General features: G+C 35.8%; 1 protein-coding gene across 1 annotated transcript; it reads left to right on the forward strand.

The window, feature by feature from the left end:
- Nucleotides 1-881: 881 nt before the first annotated feature.
- dctn3 (dynactin 3 (p22)) lies at nt 882-12,836 on the forward strand. Its single transcript, XM_056476052.1, has 7 exons — nt 882-1,022; nt 3,220-3,304; nt 3,404-3,490; nt 4,907-4,990; nt 8,171-8,229; nt 12,035-12,094; nt 12,226-12,836. Exons 1-7 carry the CDS (start codon nt 921-923, stop codon nt 12,310-12,312), a joined length of 564 nt encoding a protein of 187 aa, XP_056332027.1. The 5' UTR covers nt 882-920; the 3' UTR covers nt 12,313-12,836.
- Nucleotides 12,837-13,694: the final 858 nt, after the last annotated feature.

Consider the following 13,694-nt stretch of genomic DNA (forward strand, 5'->3'; position numbering starts at 1 on the left):
GAATTACTTAGTTTTTAGTTAATTGGCAAATTTAATAAATAATCTGATTCAATGTTTTTAAAATGTGACCAATATTGAGTGTTTTAAATATTATGTTTTGTAAAAGAAATAGACAAATAAAAAAATTGAATGAAAAAAAAAACGAAGGCCATATGTGTGAACGTGTGAACACATATAGTTTCAGTTTATAGTGTTCAAGCTTTAGAAACATTTCTCCTTTTGATACTGTACTTACAAATCTCTCCTTTTTTTGTAAAAGAATTCCTCTACGGTTCCTCTACCCCAACCCCTACAGTAATGTAAAAACAGTCATTATTCATTCATTTTCTTTTTGGCTTACTCCCTTTATTAATTCGGGGTCGCCACAGCGGAATGAACCACCAACTTATCCAGCATATCTTTTACGCAGCGGATGCTCTTGCAGCTGCAACCCATCACTGGGACAAGGCCGATTTAGCTTACACAATTCACCTATACCACATGTTTTTGGATTTGTGGGGGAAACCCAAGCAGAAATGCCAACTGACTCGCTTGAACCAGCGACCTTTTTGCTGTGAGGCGATTATGCTACCCACTGCACAACCGTGCTGCCCAAAACAGTCATTTTAGTTTTTATTATTTATTTTATTTATTGAATTACCTATTGAATTGGCCCAAACCTTAACCCAACCTCAGTACAGTAATGTAATATATTCATTATTGTTGTACAATGTCACAAAAATTATGCAATGTATCATAAAGTTGTATGTCAACCGCCAATAAAAAATCACTAAGAAGAAGAAAATTAAGTAATATTGAAGAGAGCGTAACGTTATCCCAATCTATCAAGACTTTCCCATCCAGCAGCGGAAGCGAGTGCGCACGAGAAATAGTTCCCCTAGCGTCCTTTCCGGTGTACAGAATTACTGCAAGGCAACAAAATGGAAGAGAAAAGCAATCTGCAGGATCTGGACGCTCGTCTTCAGCTTCTCGAAAAACGCGTTTATGGAGAGAGGGGAGGAAAAGACGGCAAGCCAGTGAAGGTGACGCTCAAATTCGCGTCTCTAAGCCTGTCAGATCTGCGGCTCTGTGGTGTTTACTGTTGACAAATGAAAACCCATAACAATAGCATTCATTATTATCATCGATGATTATGACGTTTAATGTGCGTTAATTGTGCTAGAGGTCGCATGTTGGTCTTTTGTGGATGTTTTATTGAGGTTATTTAGATGTTGGGCGTGGCAGGAGGATCTAACACTATACAGTAACGTTAGATGATTTATCCGATTTTATAAGTAGTTTTAAAGGGGTAGTTCACTCAAAAAATTAAATTATCACACTATTTATCACGCTCAAGTGGTTTTAAGCTTTTAAGACTTTGTTATTCGTTTGAAAACAAGAAATTCTATAGAAAAAAATGACAATTTGCATCCATAGGATCAACAACAACAATAAAAAAAATCTTTGAGGTAAAGTTGGTTTTATATTCAAACATTCATTAAGTTTTGAACAGTGACAACTTGTGACACACTTCCTATATTGTTTACCACGCTTCTTTGAATATTCGGTCAGACACAGCATGCAAGAATGACTTCAAAACAACAATAGCACTATTTAATTAACTGAAGTTAACTGAATGATGTCTCGCTGAAACGTTCAGGTAAAATTATAAAACAGCATGGGTTGGGTGGGAAATAGTACACCTCCTTTTTTTGTAGGACTACACCACTGCTGTGAACAATGTTGTACTTTGATAGTCATTGGCTGCGAATATAATTCCACTATTTAAAATGAGCAAATAATACTTTTCTGAAATTATATTATCAAGGATAAAGTCCTAATGTGCGAATATAAATCCAACTTTACCCTAATGAGGGATATAACACACATTACAGAAGATACATGATTTATCTGTGATATGATAAGTACGTTTAAAAGGATATTTCACACAAAAAAAATGTCATCCGCTTCTCTGGGGCCGGGTTGCGGGGGCAGCAGTCTTAGGAGAGAACCCCAGACTTCGCTCTCCCTAGACACTTTCTCCAGCTCCTTAGGGGGGATCTCGAGGCGTTGCCATGCCAGCTGTGAGACATAGTCCCTCCAGCATGTCCTGGGTCTTCTCCGAGGCCTCCTCCCAGTGGGACATTTCTGGAACACCTCCCTAGGTAGGCGTCCAGAAGGCATCCAAAACAGATGCCCAAGCCACCTCAGCTGACTTCTCTCGATGTAGAGGAGCAGTGGCTCTACTCCGAGCTCCTCCTGGGTGAAAGAACTCCTCATCCTATCTTTAAGTGTGCACCCTGCGAAGGAAACTCATTTCGGCTGCTTGTATCTGAGATCTTGTTCTTTCATTCATGACCCAAATCTCGACCATAGGTGAGAGTAGGAACGTAGATTGACTGGTAAATAGAGAGCTTTACCTTTCGGCTCAGCTCCTTCTTTACCACAACGGACTGGTACATCAGCAGCATTACTGCTGCCACTGCACCCATCCGCCTGTCACTCTCACGTTCCATCCTTCCCTCACTCGTGAACAAAACCACAAGATACTTGAACTCCTCCACCTGGGGTAAGGACTTTCCTCCAACCTGGAGATGGCAAACCAATTTTCCGGTGGAGCACCATGGCCTGGGACTTGGAGGTGCTGATTCTCATCCCAGCCGTGTCACACTTGGCAGCAAACCGCCCCAGTGCATGCCGGTCCCACCCTGGAGCTAGGCCTGGGGTTGGTGCTCATATGTGAGTGTCTTGTGGCCGGGATTTATCCCATGGAACCTGGCCAGGCTCAGCCCGAAGGAGCAACATGGGACTACCACCTGCAGGGGGAGTCGTAAGGGGCTGGTACATTGTGGAATGGGTGGTGGTCGAAGGTTCAAACCTGATCATCGGGTACAGAAACTAGCTCTTGGGACATGGAAAATTAAAAGTACAACACCATTTTTCACACTCAAATGGTTCTAAGATTTTTTTTTTCGTCTGTTGAAAAGAAGATATTTTGAAGAATGTTGGAAAAATGCGACAATTGACATCCATAGTAGCGACACAAATTCATTAAGGTAACGTTTCAAAGTTACATTTGAGCAGTGACAACTTTGTGACACCGTCCCTAATATTGTTTACCACACTACTTTGAATATTCGGTGTGAAATCGTAGGTACACTTTTAAAAAAAGGAACTGTAAATTGTTGTAGCTGTAAATTTCGTTTTCTGTATTTGTAATCAGTTTTTTCTTTCCTCCAGTGTGCCGAATCCCTCACCCGGATCAGTGCAGCTCTGGCAAACACCGCCAACAAGAGAGAGCGCGTCAAGATCCTGCACAAGAAGAGTGAGAGCATCAGACGTTATCCAGAAATATGCATATTCAAAATATGGCCTGTGTTTTAACATGTTGCTTTATCATTTTATAATTTGTGTTTCCACTCAGTCGAAGATTTGCTGAAGTATTTGGACCCCCAGTTCACAGACTTCATCGCTGTGCCAGATTCAATCAAACTGGAGTTCATTCTAGCTGGTTAGTGCTCTGATTTCCACACATGCGGCTGGTCAAATGTTTTAGAACAGTAAACCTCTTTGTACACTGAAGTCTGAAATTTTAAGTATTAAGACTTTAATCTCGTACAACTCACACCTTATTCTTCTAATATTTAGATTTTATTCTTGTAATATTTCGACTTTAATCTCATATAACTTGGTCTATATTGATGTAATATTATGACTTTATTCTCAAAATATTACAACTTTAATGTTATATAACTCTGACTTTGTTCTTGTAATATTACGATTTTAATCTTGTATAACTCTGACTTTATTCTTGTAACATTTTGACTTTATTCTCAAAATATTACAACTTTAATCTTGTATAACTCTGACTTTATTGTTGTAATATTACAACTTTAATCTTGTATAACTCTGACTTTATTGTTGTAATATTACAACTTTAATCTTGTATAACTCTGACTTTATTGTTGTAATATTACGACTTTAATCTTGTATAACTCTGACTTTATTCTTGTAATATTACGACTTTAATCTTGTATAACTCTGACTTTATTCTTGTAACGTTTTGACTTTAATCTTACATAACTCCAACTATATTGTAATATTTTGACTTCATGAAATATTACGAGCTTGTTCTCGAAATATTATGACTTTAATTATTGTATAACTTCGACTATATTCTTGTAACATTAAGACTTTATTCTCAAAATATTACGACTTTAATCATGTATAACTCTGCCTTATTTCTTGTAATATTACGACTTTAATCTTGTATAACTCTGACTATTATTGTAATATTACGACTTTATTCATGTATAACTCTGCCTTATTTCTTGTAATATTACAACTTTAATCTTGTATAACTCTGCCTTTATTATTGTAATATTACGACTTTAATCTTGTATAATTCTGACTTTATTCTTGTAATATTACGACTTTAATCTTGTGTAACTCCAACTTTAATCTTGTAATATTCAGACTTTATTCTCGTAATATTTCGACTTTATGCTCATAGTTTTACAACTTGAAACTTGTACATTTTTGTAATATTTAGACATATTCTAGAAATGTTATGACTTGAATCTCGTATAACTCTGACTATTTTCTTTAATCTTTCTCTCTTTCAATAAAATATGAAGGTTTTATTGTGGTACTTTGTATATTGAAATAATCTGAAATAGTTGTAACTTTTTTTGTTATTTGATTTTTTTTAAATGCAGATATTTGTACAAGAACCCGTGTTTAAAGAAGACAAGAATGAGAATTATATTTAAAACTAGTCCAGAAGTATTATGTTTATTTCAATTTCAATATGACCTAGCACTCAAAAATGGATGCACTGTTAACAGGCTAAACATGTTTGAAGGATCTGCAGTGTTGTAAAGTCTGATGTGCATGCATGTGTGTGTATGTCTGTCTCTTCCTCCAGAGGAAGAGTTTCTGCGTTCACAGGCTGCATTACTGGAGCAGGTGCAGACTATGCAGCCTCTTCTGGACAGTAACCACATTAAAGGTATAACACTGACTGTTTCTTAGTAGAAGACAAAATTATGAGCCCTCCTGTGAATTTTGCTGTTTAAAGGATCAGTCACACCGTACATGCTTTTTGCAATAAGAGGCACCTTTTTTTTAATGCTTTTCTAAAGCCTGATTTATATTTTCGCCTGGTGCCGCATTGTGAACGTCCACTGACTGCGCGCGCACCTCACTTTTATAAAAAGCTTTTATATTTGACGCGTTCGCCGTTGTAATATTCTTTAAAAGGACAGGGGGCGGTCAAAAAAACCCAACACAAAATCAGACGGATAAACACAGAAGTAGGAAGTTTCCGGAACTAGGTCATATCATTAATATCGTTCAAGATTTTTAAACTAATTATTTTTTTTTTTTATAAATGATTTTAATGATTATAAAGATTTTCATAATCATTCACGATTTTTTTAAATCAAACTTTGATGCATCACTTTCTTTTGTTCATATCTCGGACAGTTTTACCTATTAAAGCAGTGCTATTCAATTGGCGACCCGCGGGCCACATGCGGCCCAGAATCAACCTCCGAGCAGCCCAGCCCTAAGTTCCACCCATAGAATAAATTAATATATATTATTCATTAATTGTTATTTAATATAATTTAATATAATATTAATATAAAGTATTCATTATGTCTATGGTCCCGCCAAAAACGCAAATTCCTACGTAAATTACATAGCCTGCAACACGCAAACAATGCAGAGTGTGCCCGATTGCAAGAGATGTGCCTGAGCACCCGAAACTGAAGACGAGACGTGACTTTTAAGGGCCTGTTTCATATGAATTTATTAATCATTCTTACTGTTTAATGAACGCAAACTGCTGTAGATTATTAAAGATGCAAATCCCTCACTGCACCACAGCTGCACCTTTAGCAAACCTCCTAATTCCGGCAGTATGAGGATTTTATGATGTTTATGAGCATCAAAAGTGGCTGATCTGTTCTGCGAAATATTTGACTGCGTGTCACTGCATCCTAAACCACAAAATGATAGAACGCTATAAAGAAATCTTGACTGTGCTGAGCGAGCGTGCTTCTTAAACTGAACAGCGCATCATCGATGACGGAAGCGTGCTTAGGCCTGAATGCACTGTGAGTGCAGGCCGTCGGGGGAGACGGGAGGGGGACATTCAGCCCGGTTCAAGGCAACTATACATCGTCTGAGTACGCCCTCAGATTCTGTTAATTCAGCTCTTTTTGTATACATTTTAACTTACCAAAGGTGCATTTTAACTGACCAAAGTTAAAAGAAAAACAACGAATAAACCTTATGTTTTTCAATAAATTTGTTTGTGTTGGTTTTAAAATTTGTCATTATGAGCTGCTTTGCTGCTAAAATGACTGGCCCAGCTAACCTTCTTGGTTTGACAATCTGGCTCAACTAAATTTGTAATTGAATAACCCTGTATTAAAGTTTATAAAAATATTAATGACAACAGAACATGGGTTGCTCTACAAATATATTCTTTATTATAGAAATAATAAACCATAATCACCAATAAAGTCCAGAAAAACAGGGCATCAGTATGTTGAAACCAATAGGTTCAAATATTCTTTTTCAGTTATCAAAGAAATAATTTGTTCCTTAATTTTAGTTTCGTAATTATTCAATTATTTTAAATTCAACATAAATGTTGAAAAAACATATTTCTGTAATTAAATAATCTGTTTTGGTCTTAGCAAACTTATCCCTCAGGGTTTTCCAAACTTATACAAAAACTGTCCTCCTTTCCCACGGCTGTTGCGATTTCTAGCCAAGAATTATTGGTGATCTGGTTCTCCCTATGATCACGCATGGACGGATTATACAGATGTCTGTACAGTCGTACCTGTTTCAGACAAAATTGCTTCAAAGTGATTCATATTCAACTCAAATGAGACGCGGCTTCACGCGAACTGTATGCTCGAGTCTCAAAAATGTTCATGCGCTCTGCCAGCCGAAATCAACACAGCGATGACGTCACATTCGCCGTGCGCACTCAAGCGATCTAGCAAACGCGTCGAGTATAAACCAGGCTTAATGGACACAAGCGTTTTGCGCACTGCATATGTGCTCTTCTCGTTACATGCTTTAACTGCCTGCTCACCTCGCATATTTGCTGTTGTGCTCTGTGCACCTGCGGTTGAAAATAAGTCAACTCTGAGTGAAAAAAGCTCGCTACATCAGTCACGTCTTTTTTCATTCTCCAATCAAATGAAGCAGAGCTGGGGCTTCTGTTGAGGTGTTCACAATGTTTGTGTTGTCAAGACAAGTATGGAGACTTTTAAAGATGGAGAAGAGACTAGTGGTCGCTGTTTTCAGTTATCCGGTGATGTATGACTTCACAAATTGTGGAAATCACATTCATTCAATATTATTAAAAAGCAGCAGTCAGTCTGGCAATAGGGATGATGGGTAAGGTTGCCTATTGACATAAAAAGCGCAGCTTACTTCTTTTTTTCTTGTCAGCAAAATGGTTTCATTTCAGATTGCAAAAAGCGCGTTCGATGTGGCACAGAGCAAAGGAATTTTTCACTGTATTTCCTATTATATATTTCTTTTGGAGAAAGTCTTATTACTTTTAATTTGGCTGAAATAAAAAGGATTTTTAATATATTAAATGTTAAAACTAAGCACTCAGTAATCAATATTATTAGTTTTAATAATTAGGAAATTAATTTTTTAGATTGGCTAACAAACACTGTCCACTGTCTTTCATACCTAACTTGCCTAATTAACCTAATTAAGCCTTTAAATCAGGGGTGGGCAAACTCGGTCCTGGAGGGCCGGTGTCCTGCAGTTTAGCTCCAGCTCTGATCAAACACACCTGCTTATAGATAATCTTGGAGACACTGATTAGCATGTTCAGGTGTGTTTAATTAGAGTTGAAGCTAAACTATGCAGGACACTGGCCCTCCAGGACCGAGTTTGCCCACCCCTGCTTTAAATTGTACTTTAAGATGTGTACTAGTATCTTGAAAAGTATTTAATCAAATTTTCTGTACTGTCATGACAAAAAAAATTAGTTAAAGCTGTTATGTTTGAAAATGTATTGAAGAATTCTTCTCTCTATTAACTGTAACTTGGGAAATACTTTGTCTTGAACTGTAAGTGTCTGTCAGTCAGTCTTTGTATTATTAACAGCTGTGTGTGTGTTGTTTCCTCCTTGATGATATTACAGCGGTTCCAGAGCTGACTACTAAAGTACAGCGGCTGTCACAAATTCACATTCAACAGCAGGTAACAAAAAAAAATCAATTATTTTTAAATTATTTATTTAATTATATATATACCTCAATTGTCTTCTCTGCTATTTCCCTGTACGCATTAGCATGAAAAATAAAAATGTACGTGCTAAGTAGGGCTACATGATACTGTAAAAACTGATATGGTGAAATTTAGTAGTTGTTTTGTGTTTTATATATTGCGATATACAGCAGGGGAAATAAGTATTAAACACGTCACCATTTTTCTCAGAAAACATATTTCTAAAGGTGCTGTTGACTGTAAATTTTCACCAGATGTTGGTAACAACCAAAGAAATCCATAAATGCAAAGAAAACAAATCTAATTAATTTACAAATTATGTTATGCTTAATAAAATAAAATGTATAGTATTGAACACATGAAGAAAGGGAGGTGTAGAAAGGCAGTGAAAGCCCAGACAGCAGCTGAAATCTCTCAGTAGTTCTTCAGCAACCCTCTGCCCTTCCTCATTCTAAATGAATATTAGCTGCTTCAGTCCGACATCTACATTAGCAGGAGGATGAAGATGAAACCAGGGTGGACATTTCAGCAAGACAATGATGCAAAACACAGCCAAGGAAACTTTCAAAAGCTTTCAGAGAAAGAAAATCAAGCTGTAGAATGGCCCAGCCAATCACCTGACTTGAATCCAATGGAAAATACAAAATAAAGCTCAGATTTGATAGACGAGACCCACAGAAACAATCAAGATTTTGACACTCTGTTGAAGTCTGTGATTAACTCATACCTGACACAAAACTCCTCTTTCAGATTTTTTTTTAATGTTTGTATTGTTTGGGTTTTTCCAAAATCTGCTTCAGTTCCACGTCAACAGCTCCTTTAGAAATATTATTCCCAGGAAAACACATGATGTCTTCAATACTTATTTTCCCTCTCTGTAAAACGATAGAAATCTTTACTTTTGACATGAACATACTCTTAAAGGGACAGTTCACCCCAAAAATTTAAATGATCATAATTTTACTCACCCTTTACTTGAGTTTCTTTCTTCTGTTGAACACAAAAGAAGATATACTGAAGAAACCTTTAACCACTGACGTTCATTGTTTTTTTTCCTCCTATAGCAGGCTGTGGTTTCAGGTTTTCAACTTTATTCAAAATATCTTCTATTGCATTCAACAGAGGAAATAAATTCATTAAAGTTTGGAATCACTTGAGGGTGGGGCTGCAAAATCAAGATCACGATTCTGTGGATATAAAATAAAGGTTAATATGAAAAGGCTATTATTATTGTTATTTCTCAAACATATGGTAAAACAACAATAACATTAGGCCTATGTGTAGGTCTACTGTTAGTTAAAATGCTAAATTTTGTATAGACTTGGAATGGTGGACTTGAACAGACTTTAAATATGTCGTGGTCCTTAATGCACAGTAAAGTGACGACATGAGAATGCAACTATTCATAATTCTGGAGTTCAATTATTATGTTTGAGACATGTCATTGAAAACATTATTAGACAATTTTTTTCACAGGTGAAATGACATTTGTCATTATCAGATTCCCTCCTGCATTATATTCACAATTATATAAGCTAGAGTAGTTTTACTGACCCAGTAAACTTTTATTTTTATACACAACACTTTGTGTTCGCTATGAAAGAAAAAAACATATCAAATGCTTGTCATAATCATAACTCTAAACTGCGATATGATCATTTACATGATGTGCACGCTTTCAGATTTACTTTCACTGCCGAGTGCGGTTTATATCATGGCTGTCGTCACTTTGAGGAAAAAGAAAACATGTGCGCGACTCCCAAACGATCGCTCTGTGCAACAAACTGAATGTACTTATAACTATTATATGTTATTCACAGCCTATGCCAGCCTGATCTCACGAGAAAACGTAAGTATTTTGTCAGTTTAGTGGCTAATCTGTACAAATTCGAGTTCAGTCGTACGAAAAGGTATGATTTTAAAAAGGAGGCGTGGCACCCAAACCCCGCCCCTAAGCCCAACTGTCATTGGGTGATGAGCAAATCGTACTAAATTGTATGAAATAGATCAGATTAATTCATACGAATTAGCCACTAAATCTAAAAACTTACGAATTGCTGTGAGATTGTGTTGCCAATGCAGGTTCTGTTCACTAAAGTAGACATCAATCACGGGCACGCGTGCGCATCCTATCGGTATTAAACACACAGTGCATCAGCTTATGTGTGATTTTGTGCCCACGAATACATCGTTACATTAAGACAGAAATGACATGTTTGGGTGAATATAATTATAATTACCTTAATAATCACCTTATACATATACCTTATACCTTATATATTACCTAATTACCTTATAATTACAGTATGTGACACTTTCAACACCATTTGGAGGTGTCCATGTTGCTAAGCATCGTATATAAAACAATGTGAAGATTTTATGCTGCTCTCCTGACCTTGAAAATATTATTAGCTGAATCACAGAAAAGCAGAATTAAGATCGTGTGTTGGGTCGAATCGAGATTGCAATCTTTTTCCCATTAAATGTGCAGCTCTACTTAAGGGAGAGAAAATACTGAAAATGTTTTGGGTGAACTATCCTTTTACATTTACATTTACATTTAGTCATTTAGCAGACGCTTTTATCCAAAGCGACTTACAAATGAGGACAAGGAAGCAATTCACACAACTATAAGAGCAGCAGTGAACAAGTGCTATAGACAAGTTTCAGGTGTGTAAAGTCTAAGAAGTCAAAGCATTAGAAAAAATTTTTTTTTTTTTGGAAAGAGAGAGAGAGAGAGAGAGAGAGGGGGCACAGTTAGTGATATAGCCAGAGAGGCAGTTGCAGATTAGGAAGGAAAGTGGAGACTTTTAAATGCTGAAATGGTCATAGTGTTAGACAGGGGCGTTGCTAGACATAAAGGTCTACTAGGGTACCCACCCCCCCATCCCTTCAAAAAAAATAAAATAAATGTATATATATTTGTTTTTTTAATAAATATTTATTATAAATAAAAGTATTCTTGTTATTATACAATTATTATTCTAAATAATCTTAAATGTAACTGGCAAACAATGTTTAGAGACAACTGGAGTGATGCTAAGATCATTTAAGAAATCTTTTGCATAAATAGTAATTTCATTTTAATGAAATTCTTTATAAAATTCAATAAAATACAAAAAAATATGTTTTATTAAATTATCTGTTGTCTTAGACTTGACACATGGCAGAGAATTAGGTTTATTAAGTCTTTACCTCCCTGACTCCTCATCCCTCCTCATCTCCTCATCCCTCCTTTTTGCTTCATACAAATAAATCTATCAGGAGGCATGCTTAGTAAGATCACCGTCATATTGTTTAAACTTTAGTTTTGTCGACTAGCTAAACAAAAAAGCCTGTTACGCCGGTTTTACAACGCATGAGTGGCGCATGACAAGCAAGTAGCCTGCTTTTTTGGCGCGCATGTTAACTACCGAGACTGGCACTGGCAGAAGAACAGCGCGTGTGAGAGGTGCGCGGGTTCTCTGCGCACACGCGGAGATGCGTCAGTTTGCTTTTTGATTAAACGCATTGCTTTCACCAGCGTTGGTTCAGTTGCACATAGAGAATAACGTCTTTATTTCGGAATTACCACTCTTCATAAATACACTTGCATATGAAGTAAATCATATCTCTGCATTTACTGGAGCACTGGAGATTTTTACTGGGGCACGTGCCCCAGTAAATTGGCTCTAGCGACGCCCCTGGTGTTAGATGATAATTAAACCAACTAAATGTAAACCCTGCTGGTACATCTACCTATATAATAGTGTGTTTCATCCCCCATTGACATCTACAGGACCAGAATGAAGACTTGTCTACTGAAGTCAAAAGACTCTTTGAAGAATACAATAAAATGGTATCCTTACTTGCAGAGAAACATGAAAATAACTTTTTTTATTACCACGTGTTGCCTGCAGCTAAAACAGACAACACAGTCTTTTTAAACATCTGAATACTTCCACACTAATCTCCTTAACCCTTTCACAGATGTTTCTTCTGTCCAAACAGTTTTCACAGTGGGATGAAACTCTACGAACGCTGGAAGGACCCAAACAAGTCCAGCAGATTGATTAGGACCGTAATGATTATGATGTCTTTCAGTCTATTGACGCGTTTACTTATTACTGATGAATAAAACAGCACTGTCATTCCTCAACATGCATTGGTAATGTGTTTAAAGTCCACATGACATTAAAATTTGCAATGTTTATTTTGTTGCCGCACATTGTCAATCTTAAGGTGAACAATGAATCCGTGCAAATTAATCCAGTGAAATATTATGTTTTGTTTTGGTAATCTGTAATCAAATCTGACCATCTGATTACGCTTTGGAATAGCCGCATTTCTATTATGACATCAGGTTGAATCTGATTGGGCAGACTGGGTCTCCTACTCAATATTCAGTTTCAGTTGGAATTACTTAATAAAACTCAAACGCAGATTTTAAATTCTGCGATGACGTCAGGTTAAATCTGACTCATTATTGCTCTTTTATTTATTTATTCCAGCTCTTATGATGTGTGTATGAAGATGGTTACACTGCAAGATTTCTCCTAAAAATACCTTAAGCAATCAAATAAAAGTTCAACTTTAGAAAATGTTTGTGTTGTATTTGTATTTATTTATTTTTACAAAACTATGACATTTTATCTACATGACAATTATTTACATATTTAAGTAACATGCAATCATGTGTAAAATAAATATTAATATTACTAATATAAACAATATTTTTTGATGATTTTTAATGAATATCTTTAACAAATGTATATGGTTTCTGCTTTGTGAATAATATTATAAGATTTTATGTAAAAACACAAAATAATTACATAAGTGGATGATGATGCAATGTACTGAACAATAAATATTAGCGTAGCATTAAATACGTCATTAATATTACTTTTTCTACTCTTACTATCAAAAATCCCTCATTCAGCTATTATTTGAGTAATGTTTGCACTGATTTAAATAACACACAATCCATGTACAAAATAAATCCTAATTTTAGTAATATAAACAATAATTTTTGATGACAGTTTCAAGATTCAAGATTTGATTAAAAAAAAACTGTATAGCGAATAAATAGATGCATACACTCATAAATAATACATGATTAAAAAGTTAAAAGGCAGTTACGTAGTTTCTTGTTTTAATATAAATATCAGGCTTGTAGCCAGCCTAGTGAAGAGTGTTTCTTTTTTCTTAAAAAGTGGACCTTTTGCAGTTATTCACCTCATTTTCTATTTGATTATGAGGTTTAAATACTGCATTTTAAGCACTTTTTTTTGCTGCAGTAGCTTGACGCATGTGTCAAAAAACATTTCCTGAAGATTTAGAATAAAGAAATACAATAATACATACAACACTTATTTTAAAAATACACATTTATTAAATTATATATCATTAGAAAAATAGGAATCTGTTTTTAAATTCTGTGTCCCAAATTCTGTATCGAC

Source organism: Danio aesculapii, chromosome 16, assembly GCF_903798145.1.
Source record: "Danio aesculapii chromosome 16, fDanAes4.1, whole genome shotgun sequence".
NCBI lineage: Eukaryota > Metazoa > Chordata > Actinopteri > Cypriniformes > Danionidae > Danio > Danio aesculapii.